A 25,530-nucleotide genomic window follows, 5' to 3' on the forward strand; every position below is an offset into this window, starting at 1 on the left:
ACTTTTCCATTTTTGGAAACCGTGACAGTTGACCCGAGGCTCCGCCCAATGACATGTTTTATTCTCCTTAAGGCTTTTTTGATTTAGCTTACTTTACAGCTGTTGTTTTTCCTTTTAATAATGACATTTAATGGAGTTGTGGTTTCCCATCTGTTGGATAAACATGACGTAGTTTAGAAACTACTCTAGATGAGATGCAGAGGTCCAGTTCTCTCTGATATGAGTTGATTTAACGCTATTTTGAAATCATTAGTCAATGACCACCCCAGATAAATGTTGCCCTACCCCCCGACTGCTTCTTTAACTCAAGCCTTATATTTACTCTAGTTTTATTGGAGACCAAACCAGAGCTGAGCGGGAAGTAAATATCGGCTTTATGTTCACAAGGATGTCTGAAATATGTTTCTCAATTAATTGTAATGTAGTCCATGATTTGTAAACAGGAAGCGGTTTGCCAATAAAACTGCATCAGTGTTAGCAATAATGTGTCAAAGTTGTATTTACAGCCCCCCACACACACTTGCACTTTCTTTTTGAATTAACTTTTTATTGAATTGAATTTTAATAAACAAGACAACACACAGAAGCAACCCTCCAGCAGCTGAACAGAGCGAAGCGCGTAGAGATTATGAAGTAATAATCACAACAATAATAAGTGTAGGAGTGACACACAACAGCGGGAAAAACGAGACAATAAAGAAGAAACCTAAAGTTTTATTGGACAAAACATGGCTCCTGAGTAGCCATTCACCTGTGGCCTTAGAACCTTTTCTATTTTCATTCTTAAAAAGACGGTAATGTCTCAAGACATGTCTTACTACACTAGAAACCCAAATGTGACCCAAAACCTCTGCAGTTTCGTCTGAACTTCTTCTCCCGTGTGCGGCGTGAGGCGGAATCTTCCACTCAAGAAAGTTCAGCAGAGCAGCAGTAAGTTTCTGTCGTCTGCAGGTAGATAATCAAGGACATGGGGACCCAAACATTCATCAATCTTTCATCTTCTCCCTGAAGAACAGCCTGTAACTTTTTATGGGGCAGAGTATTAAAACTCTCCCGCTTCCAGAGGGTGACATTTTGGTGGGAGCGGCTTTGATCCAACTGCACTCTGGAGCAATCGCAAGAAGTTTCTCAAGCAGTTTGTGAGACATGTAACGTCCTTGTGGGGGATAATTGGCCAGATTTCACTCCCAATCTGACCCTTCTGATGACTAGTGTGGGTGCCTTCTGATTTTAGGCCGGTGTGAACAGATAATCTGGCCAAATTACACGTCCGAGTCTTCACAATTTAAAGTATTGAACATTTTGATATTTTTACGACTGAGCAGGGATTGAGGCGTGAGCGAGTTGACCGTAACTTGTACAAACCAAGTTCTCAGCCATGACTTCATCCACAGTCACGCGAGTTCCTGTGAGATCCCAAATCCCTGGAATCTCCTCCCTGAAATCGTTGGATTAAACGCCGTGTGTGTGTGTGTGCGCTCCTGCGTCTGGACTGGATCGTCTGAAACATTGATCATGGGTGACATGGTTCGTTGTGTCTGTGGTCTCCCTCCTTTTTAAAGGGAGCAGGATTTAGAGAAACTACAACTTATTCACGTCTAAGAAGTCACGGAAATCGACGATCAAAAAATGGATTATTAATCAATAACATCAGTGGCGTCTGTCGTCGGGAGTCGGATACAAGTTGTGTTTTGTTAGTTGGGAAATGCTGATTCAGCGCAAAAGACAACAGGCAGACAGAAAGACGGAAGATGATTTCTCATTTCCGCTTTGTTGATAGATTTCAAGGCGAGGGATTTCCTTCTCCAGTCCAAAGCTCCAGCTTTAGTTTAAGATCCGTTTTGCAGTGAGGATCTCTCTCACTCTCTCTGCCCGGCTGCGCGGTCAAGTGCCCACCAGGCAAAGCTACTTAAGGCCAAATCTTGTTTAGCAGAATCCTCTCAAAATAAGAGCCTCTCTCTCTCTTCGCACTGCTCCTCTTCCTCTTCCTCTTCGCCTGTCTCGTCTCTCTCTCTCTCACACTCTGCAGATTGTGCTAACACTGACACATCCTGACGGGCGTTAGCCGCTGCACCGACACTGCCGCCGCGTGCTTCCCGACTCACCCTTTACCCTTTTGCTTGGTTCAGTGCAAAGATTCACACCAATTACCAACACTGTTGATTAGCCGGTGTGCGCCGAGGCGTGACACCGCGCCGCGTTTTCTGACATGCAGAGTTTACACAGAGTTTCTTGCTTGTGTGACTTAAAAGTTAAAGGTTTTTTTTTTTTTGCACCCTTTTAATCCATGACCTCTTGAAAGCACATTCAGCGATAATAACTTGCTTTCACGTGTGCCGCGCCGGTATGAACACTGACCTCACTGATCGATTTAGAATTATCTGGTGACTGAGAGTGGTTTTCTTTTCTCTCTGCTCCTTGAATATCCTGTTAGAACCTTTTTTTGGGGGGGGGGACAAAAGGTCATCGCGAGGGTCAAACTCTTCCATCTGACTGTTGCAGTGATTCAGTGTAGGAGTCGACTCACGGAGTGGAATCTGTGTGTGTGTGTGTGTTTGAGAAAAATGTCTACACAGAATGTGTCTGATCCCTTCATGTGCATGAAAAATGAAATGTAAATGTGCCTCCTCCTTCTCCTCTACTCCTCTCTGGCCGCTTCAGACGTTGCGAAAGAAAGGCTTTAACGGCTGCAACAGCCCCGAGCCCGACGGCGACGACTCCATCGACCAAAGCCCCCTAAACGACGACAAGTACCGCAAGACTGAGGATCTGGACAGTCTCTTCAAACGCTACGGCGTGAGTACCATCACACGTTTGTCACTTTATCTAACCCACTCTTTCTTTCCTCCTCCTTCTTCTTCTTCTTCTTCTTCTCTCCTCTATCCACCTCTCTCTGTCTTTTTCTTCCTCGTCTGTTGTTCGGGGAAACGAAGGCTCTGAACAAGAAAGAGCACCGGGACTCTGAGAGCCCAGACCCCGAGGAGCCCTTCTCCCTCACCCCCCGCACTGAGGAGAAATACAAAAAAATTGACGAGGAGTTTGATAAAATGATGCAGAACTATAGGCTGTCAGTGAGTACACCGCCCCCCTGCCACTCCTCCTCCTCATGTTGGTTCCCCGCTGCTGCCTCCGACCAGACAACCTGATGGCGGCCTGATTACTCACAGAGCACTCGCCTTCACTCTCCCTCACTCCTTCACCTCTCACCCCCCCCACACCTGCCATATCACCACCCACCATCTCCACTGATGATATGTGACTGAGTCGGGAGGGGAGGGCCGAGAAGCCGCGCTGAAGGACACGAGGGCAAAAAAGTTTGGTCCATAAAAGGTCATAAAATTGTGAATCACGACGAGAGTTAGTGTGTCAGTAATGTCTGCGATTAATCAAGTAGCTTGAGCTTGATCTATAAAATAATGAGAAAAAAAATATAATATTTGTAAATAAGCGGCTGTTTTCTAATAACTCAGTGTGTCCACGTTCTGCTGTAAACACAACACACTTTCTGTTTCTAACCATTTATGACACACAAAAATGAACAGTGTTCTTTCTCTAAAGGAAAGCAAATGGTGGCATCACCAATAACACTGATTACTGTGGCAGCAAAGTGTCTGTGCATTATTTTCTTTGGTCCATAAACTGTCAGGAAATGGCCAAAAATGCATAGAGGAGAAGATAAACCAGAAAATAATAACATTTAAGAAGCTAAAATCACAGAATCAGACTCTGAAAAAAGTGTGGTGATCAGTTTTCTATTCAAACTTGAATTTAATACTTAATTTATGAAACTTTTGCGGTTCATGTTTTTGGAAAACGTGCTTCAGTTGGAAAATGTTACATTGTCGTGTCAGTTTCATCTTTTATTGCCGAATCCAACAACTGTGAGATAAACTCCAGTCCCGTGTCTGGCAGACATCGTATCAAGTTCTTATTAAAAAAGAGAGACTTATAGTCTTAAGAAAGACACATAAAATATTAATATAACGTCTTCTTTGCAGATGTTCAACTTTGTGGGAGTAAAAAAGTCGTTAGAAAAGGCTGTTTAAGACCTTTTAGTCATCACAATGAAGTGCATCCTCAGGAGAATTAAAGCTTTAATACTTTGTTTCTGATGCCGCTGCAAGTTCATTTATAAACAAGAGAGGCAGAGGACTGTTAAGTAGGTCTTTACTTCTCACAAAAGTTGGCATAGCAACTGCTTTTGCAAAGGGGAAATTGTGCTTTATGAGAATAATCAACACATGTAGAGGATGCCTTTAAGCAGTCGGATAACTTAGCTGCAAGCACCCGTTGTGTAACACGGAGCAACACTGCAGAAACACGAGTGCAATTGAATTAGATATGTGCGTGCTCCAGCGCTGCTGCTGACCTCCAGCACAGGTAACGCAGCAGCTCGCGCTATGACCGAGGTCAGTGCTGCCTCCTCTCACATTATCCCGGTTCTGCCTCCTGACTGGCGTCCAGCCAAAGCCCTTTTACCGCCGCACTCCTGTGCCAATTTCCCCATGATTCATTTTTTCCCTCCATGCTCAATAATGCCATTAATGTCACTTTAATGAGCAGCACTCGATTTACTGCCTGCCGCCTTTTCGGATTGGTCACCAGGGATGGGACAGTCACATTGAGGCGCTGCAGGAGAGTCAGACTCCTTGCATTTTAACACGTGTTGTTATGCCTTAAAGGAAAAGTCGGGGCTTTTTTTCCCCCCTTCTGTTTATGGTGTTTTTCTTATTTTAATAGTTAGTCATATGTCACTTTATGACATTAATTAGGGGACACAGTCAGAGAACACAGGCCTGTTTTTGGCCTTTCACCAGCTACTGCTTTGCCCATGGGACACAAGCTCGATGTAGAACTTTATAACAAAGTGCGAGTACAATAAAAAAGGTGAACTTTCACAATATGTTAGTGTTGTAACAGTATAGAAACACAAGAAAACAACACACCTCCTTGACACCAAACTCTCTCCCCATGTTGGCACGTTTACATGACATGAAGGAAAAAATGAATTAAATATGGAAGTTCAATTAAAACCAGACTTTTAAAATACATGTACAAAATTCTAACGTACTAAATCCAATTTCTCTACGTTGGACTAACACTAAATGTGATTGGGAGTAGAACTACTCACCTGAGAGTTTCTACAGTTTCTACCCGTGACTTCGACCATGAAATAACCCGAGAAGTCTGTCCACAGAAGAATGAGACACTAGTGACAAAAACATGGCAAAACAAACAAGAGAACTGGATATTTTTAAGCTCATGTCGATAGGAAGACTTCAAATAACACTGGACGTGCTAACAACTAGCCGCTAGCTAAACCGGAAAGCTAAACAGGAAACCACCTAATACTAACAAGGTTAATTAGTTCATTAATTAGGTAACTTTTGTTACTAACTAGCTGATTAACGACAAACCAACACAAACAGCTTTTCACAACATTGTTTTTTAGGCTTTTATTTTTGTTGGTCATTAAGTCCTTAAATCACATAACATGCTGTTTCTATCATTGATTAATTGTAAATGAATGACCAACTATTGATTATTGGCCTGTTCAACTGTCATTGACACAGAAATCTCTTCTACAACAGAGACCTGGACAAGACAGCACACTACGTAACAGTTTAAAAAGAGATGACTTTGAAAGCAAACATCAGTCTTTTGATAATAAAAAAAAAAAAATCGTCACATTTTTTCTCTTCTCTTGGCTTTTAACCAACAAAATACAATAGCATTATTTAAAAAAGAGATAAAATCAGCCGTATGAAAATACAGGAAAGACCGTAGTTTGAAGTGCTGACTCAGCATTCCCAAGTAATAAATAAATAAATAAATAAATGATGCGTGGGGGAGGAAAAAAAGATGGACTTTTTCCATGTAATCACTTCTGTGACTGTCAGTCTCTCGCTGCTGTGTGAGCTCCGAGTTCAAATAATAATAAAAGAAACAGAAAAGAAAAAAAAGAATAGAATTCAATCTTCCTCCCCTGAAGAGCCGCGGCTCTTGGCGCTCATGCCATCTTTAGCCCCCACAACCCATCCCTCCCCATCCACCCCCATCCACCCCCCACCTCGTTACCACGACTGCCCCCTGCGTCCCTCGGGCCAGATGACTGCCTGGTTCACCCAGCGCGCTTCATAGGGAACCAGCAAAGTGAAGCATACACTCACACACACACACACACACACACACAGCACTCCTCCCAACGGCATCATAATCCCCAGCATGACATCTAGGGGCCGGGATATACAAGCTTAATCCTACTTGTACTGAAATACCTCCTGAGGTAGGGAGAGAGTAAGGGAGGACAGCAGGACGCTGGAGGAGCCCCGAGCTCCTGGATCTCTCCCTGTTACTCTGGGTCAAAGAAATATATATATATATATGTATATATACATATATATTTATATTTGTTTTGTACTGGAGGTTTTTTTTGGTTTGATTTTATTCTGCGGCTGGAGATTTTGGGGGATGAGGAATAGGATTTTCCTCCTTTAACAATGACCTGTGCATCTCCCACAGAGGCTCTGTATGACTGTGGATTAAAAAAAAAAAATTAAAATTACTAATAACCCTTGCTTGAGCTGCACATCAAATATAGTTGTTAGTTTTTGGCTTCCATAATTAATATTGAGCCTTTGCATTTTGTCTGCAGCATATCATTTCACTATACATGAGCTATTTTTAACTCTTAATTCCCACTGGTCTTATGTGTTTATGCAGTACATTACGTCTGATTAAAATAAATTAATAAATTAAACATTATTTATACAATATTTTATTTACAAAGGCGCCTTTCAAGAAACATAGCAATTAGGGCGGCAGCAACTGTTTTGATTCATCAGTGACTAAATTAATCGTCAGCTACTTTGATAATTGATTCATCTGCGTTTTCTTCAATCATTAAAACAGGTTTTCAGATTTTTCAGCGTCTTAAATGTGAATATTTTCTGTAGTTTCTTTGCTCTCAGGTAACAAATAAATCATTTTGGTTTGTGGACAAAACAAGCCTCATCATTTCCAGGCTTTCGTAAACACTGATCGACTTTTTCTGACATTTCATGGACCGAACAAGTAGTCGATGTATCAAGAAAACAATCAATAGATTAATTGAATATGAAAATAATCATTAGTTGCAGACCTCTTAATGTAAAAATGATGTAATTCATCGTCATTATTCATTTAAGATGTTTTCCTTCACAAAAACAACTCGTGTAATGTCATTTCCCCGTGATATGATAGAATTTGAAAGCACAGAACCAATGAAATGTTCTATTTCTCTCTAATTTGGCTTGAATGTCTTCTGTGAGGAGACTGAAAACACCTGCACATGAATATGTTTTCATCAGTAAACACGAACAACCGGAGAAGACGAGTGTGGTGCCGCTTCTCTCAGGTGACCCTGGCGCCCGTGCGCTGTGTGTGTTCACAACACATGTTGTAGTTTCACACCATGGGAAGTGTTGGAAATATGAACCTTCCTGTTAATAATGTGTGTCTGAAGGTGCCGATTAAAAGTAGTGAATTAGACTCGGGTTTCAGAGAAAAGGAAAAAAAAAACACGTGATGTTTTTTTTTTTATCTTTATTTAGATGTTAAGAAAGACAAAAAGTGACGGTAGAGGCGACTGCTAACACACTAGGTTTATATCAACTATATGAAACTGAAACTTGCCAACTGTAGTGTGAAATAACTTGTGTTATTTGCAACTAACGATTATTTTCATAATCGATTAATCGTTCAGTTACTTTCTGTATTACTTGTTTGGTTCGGGACAATGTTGAAAAATGTTGATCAGCGTTTATCAAACCTGGAAATAATCACGTTCTCGAAAATGTTTCCGTTTTAGGGCTGCAACTAACGATTGTTTTCATAATCAGTCAATCTGTCGATTATTTTCTCGATTAACCGAGTAATCGTTTGGTCCAGAAAATGTCAGAAAATGTTGATCAGTGTTCATCAAACCTGAACGATGTTCTTGAATGTCTTATTTTATCCTAAAACCAAAAACTATTCAGTTTGAATGATTTCTTTGTTAATATGGAGAAAAGAAACCAGTAAATAGAGCTTGTTTTAATAAAAAAAACTCCAAAAACTTCAAACTGATTAATTGATTATCGATATCGCTGACGAGTAATTTAGTAATTGATAAATAATCGATGAATGTAATAATCGTTGCCGCCGTGTCACTAACTGAAGTCATATTTTAAATTTTATCAACCATTTCTTCAGTTTAATGAAGATCTTAATATACAAAGATGTTTTTTTTTATTCCTTGCACATTTGATAAAGCACCTCCTTGTATCTCAGATCAATCAGTCTTAAGCTCCACTTATATTCTGTTAGACTATAAAAGAAGGATGAATTCCGTGTCAGTCAAACAAACAATGCTGGTAAATGAAGTGGAAATGTGATTTTTTTTAATTATTTTTTTTATTTTAATGAAAAGTGGGCAAAAACAACAAATGTGAAATGATCACAATCAGACGACCGCGTGATAATTGCTCACGGCCGACACCTGACGTGTTCCCATTCACCGCGGCCGGCAGATGTGAAGCAAAACAAAAACTTTTAAAAGCTTTAAGGATGAGAGAGAGAAACCAGGACATGAGCTGAGTATCGTCTCATTTACCTGAGCATTCAGGGAAAAACAACCTTGTCAAGTGGTTCCTCTGAGTGTCTCCACACACAAGAGTCCTCCAGCTGCCTCGCACCATCCTCCAGTCAAGCTGCGAGTCAATGGCTTTCTGGTTATTGATTTATTTTCAATGGTTCCCTTCCTTAAAGATGACTGGTGTCAAATTAACCCTCCCGCCTGTGATTAGCGCCGTCGCCCGTGAACGGAGCGGGAGTGTAATTTGCCGGATTGATGCTCAGCGGAGCAGAGTGACGAGAGCAGGTTGAGGAGACATTTCAAATATCTTACTGAGAGGTCGTGTAGTTATGTCACCGATCACCTAGCAACCACGGAGCGGGCGCCATCATGGACGTCCTGAGGAGGAGGAGAGGCCAAGGGCGCGTTATGAAGAGGGTTGTTGTGTACAGAACATGGGAAATATACAAATATTGGATATAAAGTTCACCAACATTAATCTTTCCATCAAATTATATAATGTTTTTTAGATATTTGATTGTGCAGTTGTCTATATTTCTTAATTTAACAACCGTTCTAACTAAACTCAGAGCTTGTCCAGTTCGAAAACTTCAGTTAGTTTCAGAACTATAACTGAAATAAAACTGATCCATCAAGTTACGTCGTCGTTTAACTCTGACTGTCGAAAGTGTGCAGGTTTTTTCATTAATACTGCTTGATGCATCGTTAGTCACCACGTCGCCATAGCAACGGCAGAGAAAACAATCTCGCCCTTTGCTCGTGCTGCGTGATTCTCAACAGCAGACACTGATTTTCTCTAACTTAATTTACAGATGAGGATAAAAATATCCCGAATAGATACACTTAAATAAGTAAAGGCACCTTATGATGAGGCTTAAAGCCTTAGCAAAGCTGCAGTCACTTATCATGGCTTTAATGACATTACTGTTTCTATGTAATTTAACATCTATTAAATCCATCCTTAAATTCACAGGATTTTAATTTCTGTCACTACGAGTCTCTCATGAGTCTAAATAATAACTACAAAGTGAGTGTGTTTGCGCTTTACACGGAGAACTTTGATCAATTAGTGACAAATATACAAAATGAAACCACACTGACCCCCGAAAATGTCCTTCCTTCCTCAAGTTTGCAGAGTACGGTAAAGCCAATGAGATATTTTCATGCACTAATGCTTCATATTATATCTTTAATGTTTCTTTTTTAGTTCTGTCACATAAAGTAGATGTAAAATAAATGAAGTTTTCCTTCGTCCTTCAGCAGCGACGCCGCCCCCTTTTGTTCAGCATCTCTCGATAGACAAAGAGTGAAAAAGTATAGCTGCAGAATATGCCCCCTCCATCCTTTAGCTTCTGTGAGGATGAAACACCTCCGTCCCCTCCGCACTAACCCCTTCACCCCTTCACCCCTTCATTCATCCACCCCTTCCCCTCTGCTTGGCCGGTGTGCAGTGGTGCGGTGATGTTGGAGGCTAACTTCACCACTTACAGCTCAGTGTGTGCACTCTGCTGAACGTCCTGATCCACACTGACGGCTGAAGATTTCAATTTCGGATGTGATTTAGTCAACACTACGATCAATAACGTCATTTATCCACTTAAATTCAACATTATACAACAGTATGTGGGGGAAAATGTCCCAGTGGGTAACAAAAAATCCACATTTGCACCTGTTTCTCTCTCGTTTTCATATTTGCACTCATTGTTTCCTGTAAAAGGAGTGCAGATGAAGGGCAGGAAGGAAGGAGGGAGGGAGGGAAGGAGGAAGGGAAGGTGCCCTCATCCTCCTCTGTGTTAAACTGGGTCCCGGGCACTTTGCGTACAGCACTGACCCATATTCTATGTTTAGAAGTCCTTCTTTCAGATTGAGATGGAACAGGGTGAAATGGGTCAAATGGCAGGACAACCCAAAATTGTTTTTTCTTTTTTTTTTTTTTTAAGTCACTCTGTGCAGTCTGGAATGAACAAGGTCAAACCTTTGAACACTTTAAAAGGATAAAAAGAGGAAAAATGGCACAACTTCAGTCGCTTTAATTAAGTCTGATTAGGTTTTCAGGGCCTTAAATGTACGTTAGGGAGGAGACACTACCACTTTTTGTGTGTGTCAGATACCGATATTAGAAACTCAAGTAGCTACCGATGCCGATGTTAGTCTGATATTGTTCTCCCAAAAAGAAGAAATCAACAGCCCGACTGAAGTATGCGAGATATGTACATATACATGTAAAAACACTGTAAAAACATGGACTTCTGTGGTAATGGAAAAAAAACAACAACAATTCAAACAATCGGAACTATTTATCCTCGATTTCTGCCAAATGAAAATAACGGCACTTATTTTATTTTAATTTTTTTAACACACTGGACGTCTAACATGAGCCCGAGCTGTTGAGGCACACGGAGCGTGATCTATCACAGTCGGCGGGACATTCCAGAACGTTCCCGGTGAACAGCACATGTCAGTGGGGGTGTTGGGATGCAGCTGGAATGTGACATGCACGCTTGGAAAATGTCACCAATAACCTGCTGCTGTTGCTGCAACAAGAGTTTTAACCCGGCATGTGGCGTGAAAGGCGACACAGCTTTCCACCAAGTCACCTTGCATGCCAAAACTGAGGGTGTGTGTGTGTGTGTGTGTGTGTGTGTGTTCAGGCATTTGAAGAGTTTATTTCCTAAACCCTGTTTACATTCTGATCAAAATCCTTTCACAAGTCTTTTTTTCTTTATTCTTTTTTGTTATTTAGTACCTGTTGATCCCACCGGATACAAACTGTCACTTTGACTTCTCAAGATTGATTTCCTCCATAAACTTCAGCATGAAGACAAAAAGGCGACGCATCATTCGCTCTGATTGACGCCGGACCCATCTCGACTCATTTAGGAAAACACCGTGATGACAGCAAAAGATGAATTAAAACTCAAAGTTGCAATCTATGTCATGCTTGACACACAATATAGAGTTAATACGTCTCTTTTTACTTATAATTACAAACGTTTATTTTGAATTGATGTCAAATATCGTCACTGATATTCGAGAATTGACACTAACATTCAAACAATATCTATGAAATCAATTAAGGGCTTTTTTTTATACATCTTGTTATTAGGAGAGCCTAATAATAAGAATTATTATTATTATTATTATTATTATTATTATTATTATTATTATTATTATTATTATTAATCGCTTACTAAATTAATTGAATCGATTAATTGGTTTGAATATTTTTTCATGATTAAAACAAGATTTCCGATTGTTTAAGCTTCTTAAATGTCAGTATTTTCTTAATTTCTTTGCTCTGGATAACAAAGAAATATTTAAAAGTCAATCATTTGAGAACATCATCATTTCCAGGTTTGACAAACATCGATCAACATTCCTCAAGGTTTTCTGATATTTTATGGACCAAACGATGAATCAATTAATCAAGAAAATAATCGACAGATTAATCCATTATGAGAATAATCGTCAAAACCCTAAATCTCAAACTAATTTTAGTGGATAAAAGTTAGTTACATATAAATAAAGTTATGATTAACTTAAAATTCAAAAGTAAACATGGTTCTGGAAAGACTCTTCTTGTGTGACTGTGTGTGATTTCACCTGTGTGCTGCTGTCTATGACTGTGTGTATATGTAAGTGTAGTAACATCAATGCGACACACTCTAAGCTCCGCCCCCCTTCCTGTCTCTCCACCAGTCTACAGTCCCACAGCCGACCTTCTCCATGCCAGTGACCGTGCCGGTGTCCAATCAGAACGCAGCAGCAGCCCTCCAGTTCAGTAATAACCCCGGCGGCGCCTTGGTCACCACCACGTCCTTCGTCACCTCCACCCTCACAGACCCTCGCCTCCTGTCACCACAGCAACCAGCTCTGCAGAGGAACCCTGTGTCGCCAGGGTTACCACAGCGACCTGCCAGCGCAGGTAAGAGGCTGCTCTGCTTAAAACTGTGTTTTCATGGGGCTCCACGACAGGTTCGTAGTGTAACTGACAATCTGGTTTGCTTTCATACAAGTGTATGACATATAGATCATATAGGTCCAACCTGAATAATAGTTTTCTATATTTCACTACTACGTTTAGGCGATTTTAAGTCAGTCTTAAGAGGTTAAAGCAGTTAAAACCTCTTGACTAGCTACGACTGCACCGAACGGAAACAGAGCAAAATCCATTCGTTTTTGACAAGGAAGTGGAAAGTTCATTGCCGGTCTGAAAGCAGGTATTGACACTTATTCAGGAGCTAAAGCCAACGGTGTTGAAAGTCAATTTCAGAAAGTAAGTACATGTCACAAGCTGTGAAGCGATGGAGCCATATCCATACAAGGCTGGACATTCCAACCAAATTCAGTCGATAAACGGATCCAAAACCACGGCAGAAACACTCAGGCTGACACAAACCACTACTCAACAACCTCATTTGGAAGCAATGAATGTCACTAATAATCATAACTTTGGTGTGTTTTTTTATCATTTATCACAACATTTGTGTCTGGACTTCAGTACGGGCCTGAAAAATACCATTATCACCTTTCAGCATAATGTTCAGAGAGAGAGAGAAGGTGATGTTATTGGCTGTTCCACTACAGTTATATTGTATACAGATTCATTTCTACAAAAAAGAAAAAGAGACTAAAAGTTAGACACTGAAGGCAATAGATCACCTGTCATGATGTAGAGATTTTCTTGGGTCATCTGTCGCATCAGAAGTGCATGCAGGAGTTTAATTCTTCCAGCAAACCTGCCTACAGCAGCTTTAAGTTACATACTTCCCACAGGATTAGTATTCACTTATGAGGCTTACTCAGGGTGCAGACAGTGACTCATCAAAAATCATTTTGCATATATTATTTTTTTTAAAAAGGAGCATAGCGCTGCGTTGTCAAGGTGATATAGCACTTTGTTGTCTTTATTTTTTTTTTCTGTCGATGGTTTGTAGACGATTTTTCAGGTCGCAAAGCAGCAAAGTGACCAAGTGTGGGTTGGTGTATTGACGTTCTGTCCTCCTGTCAGTCTGGGTCACTGCAGTCAGACTGCACTGACTAATAATGACAGAAATCTCATCTCGTCTCTGGCCGAGGCTGGTACTCTCCTCTCCTGTGTGCACCTGCTGCCTGTGCGGCAAACCAATCCTTCACCCTCTGACTAAAAGGATTTGTGTCCCATTTCTGCGTCTCAGACAAGGTTACTTATCAAGCTTTGTTCTGACCAGTATAATCTCATTGTAAGTCAGAATTAGGTGATGTAACATGCAACAAATGCATTACAACATCTTTCATAACGTGCCATTCTCCAATGCAGGGAGGTTTCATGTGGCAGTAATGGGTCCCATATTACCAGAGACATATTAGATTTATCGCGTTTGCTTAATTGGTGTTTTTCCAATGTTTCGGTCCAGCCAGATATTTGCCCTCAAGGTCCCTGAAAGGAGCTTTTGAGCCAAAAACCAAATCTGTACCACAACAGGGAAAATAAGTGTCAGCAGTTAAAAATGCAGCCTGCCATGTGGGGAAATGTTAGAATAAGGTTTGAATGAACATAAAAGTGCACACAAATGGTGTTGTGTCAAGACAGAGCTATTTAATCTGCGTTGACATTTTCAAGCAGTCGTGAGTGATATTTATTTGTTTACAAGTTGTAAACACGTCATGATTTTTGTTAAGGTTCATAAGGAAAGATATTTCATAGTGGCTCGCGTAAACATCACAATATTACCTCATATACTTTGAGTCATTTCTGTGGCAACCTGCAAAATACAAAACAAATATTTACTCTCCTTCATGCCTTAGGTCCGTAATTTGTTTGTGAAACACTTTTTCACTTATTTGTTTAAATGCTCTTTAGGTCCTGAACGCCATCAATAAATAAAGTAGTTTATGTTAAAGAGAAGAAAAAAGCAGGTGTCTGTCCCTCTCACAACAATGTAGTAAACACGACCAATCGTTTTCTTCACGTGGAACGATTTAGCCGTTTGTCACACGCTGGCGACAAGCCAGGGAGATTTACTCTGCTGATGCTGAGAGGATAGCTAGCAGTTAGCGAATGAGTCATGGAAAACAAAGCAGCTGAAAAGCAGTGAGTGAAACTGGCAGGGACTGTTTACTTTAGAGCGCCTTCTTCTCTTTATTAAAATATAGATATTTGGCCATCACTAAATCTATATTTTGACCCACCCGTAGCTCTGAGTGTGGAGCTTTGATGATGACGAGATTAGTAGCATTTTGTCAAAGTGTAGCATGCTAGCTTCAGAAATCAAAACAATTAGCTAAAAGTTGCTAACATGCCTCCTAAAACCAAGGGAGGAGTGCACATTCAGTGGTAATGTAAAATCGTTCATCCGCACAAACATAAAAGTGTCTTTTTAAATGTAGTATGTTAAAGCTAAAAAGCTAATTCAACTGCCTTTTTTACGCACTGAGTGTGGTTAGCGACAGCTAGGTTTTTGGGGTGTTTTTGAAACCAGAAGTATAAATTCTGGCCATTATCTGTCAAACACACCACAGCCATTTCCCAAAAGCATCCTCTGATTTATAGTCTGTAGTTGTCTGGATTTCCACTGGTTTTTATGTCATTACATGAGAAAATGAACCTACTTCTCACTTGATTAAGGAGGAGTTTCAATCACCAGGTCCCATTAAAGTCAATTCTTCATTCTTTCATTCAGTTTCTTCTACATTACGGTGTCTAAGTTCCTGTCCCGCAGCGTGAGTTAAGATATATGCAATCATTTATAGATATTTTAAGGTAAAATCATATTCAAAGCCACTTTTTTTTACGTGCAGTACGTTCAGTATTGTTGTTTGAAGTTCAATGCAATGGGAAATCTTTTGAAATAATCATGATTTCAATTTTGACCCAATTGTTTTTTCCATAATCTAACAGCCTTACCTCTGTTTTGCTGAAATCAAGACCGACCTGGCGAAAATGATGAAATGGGAATTCACAAATCAAAATGGGGGTGACAATTGGTGTGAATGAGGAAATGGTTCATTCATTAAAACTAATGTTTTCAGGAACCAAATATCCTGCACACTGCTCATGCTCAGAATTTCAATTTATTGATTCTACAATCAATCTGTTCAGTCCCTTACAACCATTGTCAAGACAATGGTGTGTGGAAATTGACTAGCTGTTGTTTTGACTCTTAGGTCTAATCATGTACTTAAAACAATCCTCCATTTGAATACTTATTCGTCCTCTGTTTCATGTTTTTATTCCAGCGTTTTAAATGAGTGTGGTGATTCTTTTTCTTCCCCCTTTTCAAATGTGAGGCAATTACCTTTGAGAAGTGGTGAAAGTGGCTCTTACAAAATTAACTGGAAATGCACACTAAAACCAATTATGATTGTTTTCCAAGTGAAGTGAGTCTCGTTTGCGGTGGAGCTTTTTAAATTATCCCCTTGATTAAATGGTATTTTACTCACTAAAAAGGAATATGCTCCGTTAGAGTGAAACTGTGCTCAGCTGAACTGCTTGATGTGAAATCAGTATAGTTGTGTTTTATTTCATGATCACGGCGCTCTCTCTCTCGTCTCAGGTGCTCTGTTAGGAGATCTGGGGAATTCAAATGGAGCGTGCCCAAGTCCAGTCCGTAAGTAAACCTCATTTTCTTTTCACATGCTTCGTTAAGCGGGTTTGTTTGCTGGTACAAACACACTCGCAGTGTGCTACCGAGACTCATCCTCTCTGTTTTCTGTACATTCGCTGAACTTTAAGGAAGAAATGACTTGTTAATTTGACACAGTGAAGGAGGTTTGCAGGGTATTTTGTGTGTTTTGCAACAGGCTCGGTTTTTGTGCACACGACGCACACATACTCACACACGGAGTCACACACAAGCACAAAAACACCTGTTGGCTGACGACAGCTGGCGGTCACGGTGCAGGCTGCTTGTAAACAGTCCAAAGAACAGAATGGGTTTCAAGTTGTGAGGGAGAGAACTGGAGAGAGCGTTGGTAACGAGAAGCAGGCTGAACAAACACGCATACAGGCAAAGCGGCAGTTATTTCATATACATTCTGTATAAAATCAGTAATAAATCATCATATATGTATCATGAAATTATTGAAATTGACTGACTTGAAAGGTTTTATTGGTGCCAATCCCAGCTGATGTTGGGTGAAAGTCGCACATATTCACACTGTACTGTGACTGCTCATTTGGGGATAATGGAACAGCTTAATACTTTCAGAGGTAAGTGCGACCACAGCTTGAAGAAACATACAGAACATACAAGGAATTGCTTGGAGTACTGACAGCAACTGTCCTTCATTTCGATAAAACACCAGGCCTTTGAAGTAATTTAAATGCTGATTATTGACTTTTACATCATTGTGTCGCTCAAAGTTACTGTACTGTACTGAAGCGAACAACTTAGATTAGAAATTGGAGTCCACTTATGCCGGGATCAGGCGGCATTTTTGTCTTTCGCGACCCAGCCGATCACCGTTTGCGACACTGCGTGAGTTCATCGGGGGAGGCGGGGCAAGGAGCTGTCAATCATTACCCACTGGGTTACTGTTTCTTGCCAACTTGGTAGTCCCTGGAGGAGACGTCAAGGAGGCAGAGGTACTGTTGCCAAAGCTCAACTAAATGTTTTTCTGGGTCAGTATTCCGCCCAACAGCAGTAGCATCCCTCGTCCTCTTCCCCATGTTTATGTCTGCATGTTATCCTATTGGTCAACGTCGTAGGAGAAAATAGAAAAAAAATCTATTTCCGACGCCTAATCTCTGTGCTTCACTTATGTTACACTACCCTTCTGTTCATCGTCCCCGACGTTCATGAACGGTCCGACACATTTGACGACCAAAACACTTGAAAATCGGCCTGAAAGCATGTAGTCTGCTCCCGGCATTATTACATCTTTACACTGACTTTGTATGTCATCTCATGTCGGTGTGAACGCACCCTGGGAACTTTGAACAGCCGGTCACACGCTGAACCAGGATATTACATCACTAATGTCAGGTTTTGCCTGCACTGTGATGATTTAAACGGTTTTAAACCCTCCTGACAACAGTCAGTTTTCACTCTCCCTGACTCCACCCACTAACGCCCTCCCCCCCCCCTTTCATCCTGTCTCCATCAGCTGTTCCCCCTCGTCTCCTCTCAGGAATAATCTAAGGCCCCACCCTACCCCCCTGTCCAACTGTCCCTTGTCTTGGCACAGGTTTTCCTCAGAGGTGACTTTGACACTGGCCAGAGCTCTCCCTTTAAATCCCATTAGCTCAGACTGATACTGCCAGCCTGCCTTTAGTAGTAATAGAGGCTTTTTTTTTTTCTTTCCACATTCACTCTAACATTCTCTTTTCAATCAGCATATTTTCATTAACTTTCCTGCTTGGTATCAGGGAAAAAAGCCAAGTTTCAATAATGATATTAGTTTCAAAGACACGGCTGCTGCTAAAAGACCAGTTTAGTGCATCAATCTGTGTTGAGAATGAATAGAAGAGTAAATATCAAGTGTGTTTATTTGTTTAAGGACAGTTCCTTGGCAGTTTTCCATTTCTCTCTCTGTGTTGATTCTGCAGCTCACGCCTCAAGACGACAGTCTGTGAGAAACATCTTCAGCTGGAGAAATTCCAACTGGCTTTAATGGGATCTAGTGAATTTTTGCTCGTTTGGCATTTCAAACATAATTAATAGTTAATTTACTTCTGTTAGTGTGGCATAAAAGGCGACTTGGTGCTAGTGCTGTTACAAGAACTGACTTTTCCGCAAATGACAACCGCCACAGAGTCACTTGTTCATACCCATACTTACATACACATAACTTTTGGTGGGAATCCGTTGCATAAATATTGTTCTCAAGGATGAGGCGTGAAGTGAACGTGTGATTAGATTTGGAAGCAAAGGTCAATGTCAACGTAATATTTTAGGAGCGTTGTGAGGAATCCATTTGACACAAATCTGTCTCTGGCACAAACATTGACTTAGACTTAAGGGTAAATGCATTATCTTATGCACATCTTGAGGGAATCCTGGGTCCGGAGTCACTACTTCTTTCTTTGGCATGGTTTGTTCATTTGAAAGCAGATTCAGTTCCCTTTCCTCTGTCATGCAGATGCCGACTGTCACGTACAGCACCTTAATAACGTTTGTCGTCATCAAGGACACTAAAACCGGTGCCTATTTTTAAGAGTGACAACACAAGTGGCGTGGTCGTGTGTGTTGTGCTGTGACTGACTCTTGGAGTTGTTGCTTCAGTCAATTTTAGGGTTCCTGCAGTTTGCTCACGACAGAGTCACGACTCTTTCGCACATTGAAACTCGATATTTCCTCAGCTCCAAAAACACAGCTCAGATGACTGGATCCAGTCTGTTCCTCTTACTTTGTCCTTAATCCCTCCATCCTCTTTCTCTCTCTCTGCCTTCTATGTGTCTACATCTTTACTTCTTCTCCAAGTTTCCCTTCCTCTTGTTCTTTTCATTTTCCACATTTACTGTATGCTTTCCCCCACCTCAGTGTACCACACTTTCTTCTCATACCTCTTTCCTATCTTCATCCGCTCGTGTTTGCCTTCCATTCCTCCCCCTCTTCCTCCCTCCTTCCCTCTCCTCTCCCATTCATCATGTCTTCCATCTTTTCTCCTCTACTGCCCTCCCCTGTTCTCTCTGCCCTCCTCCTCTCATGGATCCGTCATTCTCAGCTGTTGTCCCGGGACCCGGGGCTCTGGGAATGTCACAATTGACGTCACTCGGCATTCCACACATTCCCACGCCCAGCCCGGTGTAATAGGAGACATCACGCACACGCGCTCACACACACACACACACAGAGAGAGAGTAAGAAACATGTAAAGGACACACAAAGAACTAACATACACAACAATAAACATGTTTCTATTACTCAGGCTGTGTTGACACTGATCGTTTTTGCTGGAAATGATTACAAAAACACTCAAGTTAAGGTTTTTACAGATAGCACTTAAGCCTGATAACTTTCTTAATGGTCTTCGTCCCAAATACAAAAACTACAAACTCTTAACTGGGGAAATATAACAGATACAAGACTAATGGTGCGTTCACACCAAAGGCAACGTGTGTATAACGCAATTTGCAAGTATTTTCTCCGCTCTCTATCAGAAAAGAGGATAAACTCTGTGTGGGATTGGCTTTTGTGCCATTGCATCATGGGAGATATTCACTCAAGTCTATTGTTCCAATTTTGTGTCTGTCTTTGTTTTGACTTTGCATGTAATGTCCCAGTGTGGAAAGTTAGTTTTGTTTGTCGAGGGACGTTTCTATTTGACTCACGTGACTGTGCAAAGCTATAATACGATATCATACAGTATAATTATATCAGTATATGTCAGTCACTTTATTTGAGCACATGCACAAAACATGGTAAACATTGTACAATAACTGTGTTCGTCCAACTATTTCATGTTTTTACATCAGGTTTATTCAAGACACATGCTTGAGCGTGAGATGAATTCATTGACAGACAAAACAACAAAGTTGGCGGTGCCTGAAGACTTTTGCACAGGACTGTAGTTTTACAAAAAAAAAAACAATTTTCCCTTGTTTTTGAGCTGGATCTCTTTATGCAAATCGTTTTCTTTGCATAGTCTGTTTTTCTTAAGAATTATTTTTGAATAATGGATGTTTCTCTGTGCTCAGCGTGTAAGAATAACTTCTAACATTTAACATTTTCTGTTGCGTCCACAAACCGTGTTTTGTTTACATCCCCTCACTGCCGACACAGATTGTTATCTTAGAAATAGTTGTGTTTAAATCGTCCGCTGTAACTCCTCTGAGGAAGCACTGATTTGTTTTTTTTAATTTGGGTGAATTGGCCCTTTAAACAGCACCAGCTCAGTTCCCATCAGATTGAGTTAATGATGTGTTTCAACACTTCTCCTCCCGACGTACTCATTCACGCTCGTCGCTGTGCACTCTCCGTTCCTAGCTTCTTTGCCAACCTCTCCTCCTTGGCGTTCTCTCCTTTTTTTAAACTCCTTGTTCTGCGCCTTAGTTCTCGCCTCCTTCCCTGCATCCTACACTTCATTCGTCCTCTGATAATTCCCGTCTCTGTTCAGTCGTCTCCTACTCGCCGTCTCCTTTGGTTATGAACCTCTTTCCTCACCTCTCCGTAGCTCAGCATCTGCTTCGTTTTCTCTCATCTTCTTCACTCTGATTCCTCCCACCTTGCCTTCTCTACCTCTGCACGCCACTGCTGCTCCTTCTGTCATCCTCCTTTTCTTTTGTTCTCAACCTCTTTCTGCCGTCTCAGTTATTTGTTTTTGTTCATTTTATTTTGTTTTTTGTGTGAATAATCTGTGTTTCTTTGGTGTCTTTTTACGAGTAAAGACAAATAAGTTCATTAACTTCAAGCAAACACATCTTAAACCTCCTCATGTTTTCTTTTCTTAGTCTGTTTTTCTTTTTTCCCTCCATCGCTACACCCTCAATCCTCCCCCGCCTCCCTCCTCCTCCCTCACCCACCACCGCCGCCTCCATCAGCCCCTTCTCACTTTCTCCTTCCCGTCACTCTTCCCTCTCTCCTTCCCACTTTACTGATAGCAGAGGTAGAGTTTGCTTGTTGTTGTTGTTGTTGTCAGGTTTGTGTGTGTGTGTGTGTGTGTGTGTGTGTGTGTGTGTGTGACTGAGATGAAGCAGAGTCACATGCCTCTGTCGCCTGGAGGTGGCATCATGGAGGACTGCTATCTGTTATCATGTGTGTGTGAGTGTATGTGGCTGGGAAAGTCCCTGCTGTCCCCTTTCAGTGACTGAGTCACAGTTTGAATCAAGGTCTTATTTTAACCTATAAGCAGCAGGACTGGGCCACTGTCTGCCGGAGCCTTGTTGTCATGACACCGACATCGCCGCGTCCCCCGACCGGTCACTAAGCTTCACTGTCCAGGAATCTTCATAACTTTATACAAACAGAACACTTTGATTAACACAGACATCATCTGCGATCGCCGCTTTATTTATGTCTATTTTTCCTCAAAATTCAATTCAATTCAATTCAATTCAATTCAATTCAATTCAATTCAATTCAATTCAATTCAATTTTATTTGTATAGCGCCAAATCATAACATACATTATCTCAAGGCACTGTACATAGACAACATCAAGGAGAGCAGAGAACCCCAACAGTTCACACAATGAGCAAGCACTAGGCATCAGTGGAGAGAAAAAAACTTCCTCTTAACAGGAAGAAATCTCTGACAGAACCAGGCTCAGAGATGTGCGGTCATCTGCCTCGACCGGTTGGGGTGAAAGGAAAAATGGGGGACAGAAAGGGGGGACAAGGTGAGGTAGAGACAGAAGAAAGAGACCAGGAGCAGATACACAACAATTGTATCAAGTTCTAAGTAGACAGTTCTACTACAATGTCATTTATATAAGTAGCAGCTAAAGATTTATACTGATATCAACTTTAATTGTAGCATAATTGGAACTTAATTTACAAAGTTGATTATCAACTCATGACGAAAATCATCACTGTCATAATAAATCAAGAGGCTTATTTTCCCATAGACTTCCATTCAAACCTTTTTTGACACCAACAGAGTCGCCCCCTAGTGGGTAACTGCTACTAATGTCTCACTACCTGGGCTTCACTTTTGAAACAAGGCAGTCAGAGATGGCAGACTTGAGACACACACACACACACACAGACAGAGCCACCAAAAACAATACTTCACTCCCACTCCGTGGGGTAAAGTAACTATGTCCTTTTTTCATATATACAGTCAATGCCCATAAGAGGAGATTTAGACCAATCCTGGCTCTTCAGTGGAAAGGTTGTTTTTCCAGCATTGGTCACATCTGCCTTTGCTGCAAAGTAACCTAAAACAAAACAGACTAAAGAGTCTAACAGTGATGTGAACAATAAGCTCAATTAAAAAAAACAACAGTAATTGAGCGATTGCCTTGTGTAATCTATGACGTATGAAACATGTGGGCCTGTTCATTCTGGTGGAGGTGGCTCAGGACAAAGAGCCTCATTCTAGTATTTAACCACCTGGAGATGAGATGAGACAAACAACTGTTTATTTTCTACTGCGTGTGCATAAAAGTGTGCCGAGAGAAACGGTTTTGGAAGAAGTCCAGGGACCGTTTTCTGTGTTTCTGTGTTTTTTGTTTTCATGGCGACTGAAAGAAGAGCGGGAAACTGTAACGAGAGAGAGTGTGAATAAGGTAGTTTTGCAGAAAGCATGACGTGGTTTTGATGTTGAGGAGCTGCAGAGAAATCAGAGCGCCGCCAGTAAACACTGTTTGAGCTGCGGAAAATGTGGAGGAGCGTGTGGTGTATTGGAGCGACTCAACTCGCTAATGAGAACACACACACACACACACACACACACACACACAAAGAGCTGGACATACACACCCAGGCAGGCAGTTACACATTGAGTTTGCAGGTAAACACAGTCACTAAAAAACAGCACAACTTCCTCTGTTCCTTGATGTCTGTCTCACTCTCTCTCTGTGTGTCTCTCCAGCTAATGGCTACATCAGTGCCAGAGCCTCCCCAGGCCTCCTCTCTGTATCCAACGGCAACAGCCTGGGCAAAGTTGTCCCGGCGAAGTCTCCACCGCCGTCCAACCCACAGATGGTTAACAGCCGCAAGCCGGACCTGAGGGTCATCACCTCGCAGAGCAGCAAGAGCCTCATGCAGCCGGTGAGCAACAGAGCAACAACGCAAACAAAGACAAAGAAAAAAAACACACCATTCTGTGTGGTCTAGACTCACAGGGGAAAATGCAGGATTAGTGTAACTCAATATATCAAGTGACGCTCATGAGAGAGCAACTCTCAGATGCTCGGATGGTTTAAAGATCTTGATTCTCAATTCATTCTCAGGTCACGCAGGTTATTTGCTGGTAGTCTGTATCTATTTTTTGACTTTAGCGTTAAATGCTGCTGCAGCTGAAGTCTGGACGTAAATGTTGCTCCAGGCCTTTCCTGGATCCTTCCCCGCCACGCTTCAAGTCAGCTTTCCCTTACTTTGGGATCATTAGAGTGAGCGGTGGCATCCGAGTGACCCACTCGCTTGTCTGTGAATTTACTGGAAATGTTCTCACTACTGTCAGAGTAGTGTGACTCAGACAGTCTCCTGCTGTGTTCTTAAAATGTCGACAGCAAATCGTAGAAAATATTTGGCACATTTTTTATGTCAAAAATCAGCTTATGGAATCAAATACTGTGGTATTTTCATACACGTTCAGCATTTCCACAAGTGAGACCTCACCTTGACCGACGGGCCACGACTATAGCTCAGTTTTGTTCACTCTTCAGTTCAGTAGCTATGACGATGCTGAAAAAAAAAAACATCCCACAAACACACAAACAATAGTTTGTGCAGGTGGAGAGTTTCATGACTTCAGCTTAGAACCGGGAAAAGAAGATGCTTCTTCATCTTCTGGACCCGCGTTACATTTCACTTCACCTCAAAAACGACTCCGTCAGGGGCCAAGTTACAGGCGTGTGGCTCTGCAAACAAATAACAACCACTTACAGAAGACGTGACACAAGAACCAGGCAAATGCCTGCATGATGGATAAGAATCTAAACACCTCAAGTGTCTAAACCTCAAGGCTGACGCCTGGTTCACACCCGACGCGCGGTGTGTGCGTCGCGGATGTGCCGAGTGTGTGTGTTCACATGGCTGCTGTTGACCTCACTTTGTGATTTATTTCAGACAAAAAACGTCGACAGACAGAGAGAGAGAGAGGGAATCTGCTGCTAAAATAGTTTAAAACCAAGTACTGTTACTGTAAGATAATAATTACTCAAGTAGAAGTAAAAGTACTCATGTAAATAAAAAAGTATGCTGTGAACAGTACTGAGTTTCTCCGGATTTATTTTTGAAATATTCAGAGCAACACAAATGGTACAAAATAGACACAACATAATATAAAACAGCAATGTTCAAATTAAGATATGTTAGATAATAATATTTTTAATAATACAATAAATACGGTCTTTATAATAAAATAAATAACCCTTGAACTTAAACAATCATACATTCTTCTTTGGGAAATGAAATACATCATTCTTTAACTAAAAGTATAATAAATTAGGATTATCCAATTCAGATACATCGGCACGGTAAAAGTATTGGTTGGCCGCTGAGCTGACGTGGTGTGCTGGTGTGTTTTAACTTAACTGGCTGCATTTGATTTTGTCAGCCATAGCCAACATGATGTTATTATGAGTTAAAATAGTCACGTTATAGAAATGTTGGCTGAAGACGGCCCTCGGGGAGAGAAATAAAAAATATGATTTAAAACAATAACAACAAATATATACTCAAGTAAAAGTAAAAGTATGTTGGAATAAAACTACTCCTAAAATTACAATTCATCCAAAAAGTTACTCAAGTATTAAATGTAGCGCGTTACTACCCACCTCTGATACCAGGAATTTAATCTTAACTTAATCTGATTTCTGAGGAAGAGGCGGATGCTGAGAGCAAATTATCTTGTCTGTAGCTGACTTTGCTCGACCTATTTACAGCACTGTATTTTAACATGGGTGATAATGGTTTTACTTCAAGAGCTGAACAATTAATCGGAATTTTCATCGAAATCGTAATACGGCGTACAGCAATTTTCAAATCGCAGGAGGCGCAATATCTGTTAAAGCCAAAATGTGTGTCAAAATATCATTTTAGATTAATTATTGTCCGGATCTATTCACACCTTCTTCTACACACTGAAGAGAACATATTTGTTTGTCACAGATCTGCGGTGTTCGCGCTTTAATCTGCCAACACGGGCGCCGAAATTAAAAAGACGTCCGGTGTGAACCAGGCGTAAGATCTGCAAGACTGTCATTATCCAGAATATAACTGGCTCAGGACTTAAACTTCAGTAGTATACTTGTAGTATTTTAAAGAAACATTTCGCATGCAAACGTTGTACAGATGTGAATATTTCAACATCTGGATCCAGTGGTTCA

General features: G+C 41.1%; 1 protein-coding gene across 10 annotated transcripts in view; it reads left to right on the forward strand.

Moving 5' to 3' along the window:
• mef2d (myocyte enhancer factor 2d) overlaps window positions 1-25,530 on the forward strand; it is a 94,014-nt gene that overhangs the window by 53,599 nt on the left and 14,885 nt on the right. For 7 of the 10 annotated variants that reach the window (XM_044033538.1, XM_044033545.1, XM_044033543.1 and 4 more), the window contains exons 4-7: window positions 2,934-3,071; window positions 12,314-12,539; window positions 16,150-16,203; window positions 23,070-23,248. In XM_044033538.1, coding sequence (XP_043889473.1) covers window positions 2,934-3,071; window positions 12,314-12,539; window positions 16,150-16,203; window positions 23,070-23,248 — 597 coding nt within the window. Of the gene's footprint in view, window positions 1-2,661; window positions 2,797-2,933; window positions 3,072-12,313; window positions 12,540-16,149; window positions 16,204-23,069; window positions 23,249-25,530 lie in introns of all 10 variants that reach the window. The other 3 variants (XM_044033541.1, XM_044033546.1, XM_044033548.1) reach the window with 1 other exon arrangement.

This window comes from Solea senegalensis, linkage group LG9 (genome assembly GCF_019176455.1).
Source record: "Solea senegalensis isolate Sse05_10M linkage group LG9, IFAPA_SoseM_1, whole genome shotgun sequence".
Lineage (NCBI taxonomy): Eukaryota > Metazoa > Chordata > Actinopteri > Pleuronectiformes > Soleidae > Solea > Solea senegalensis.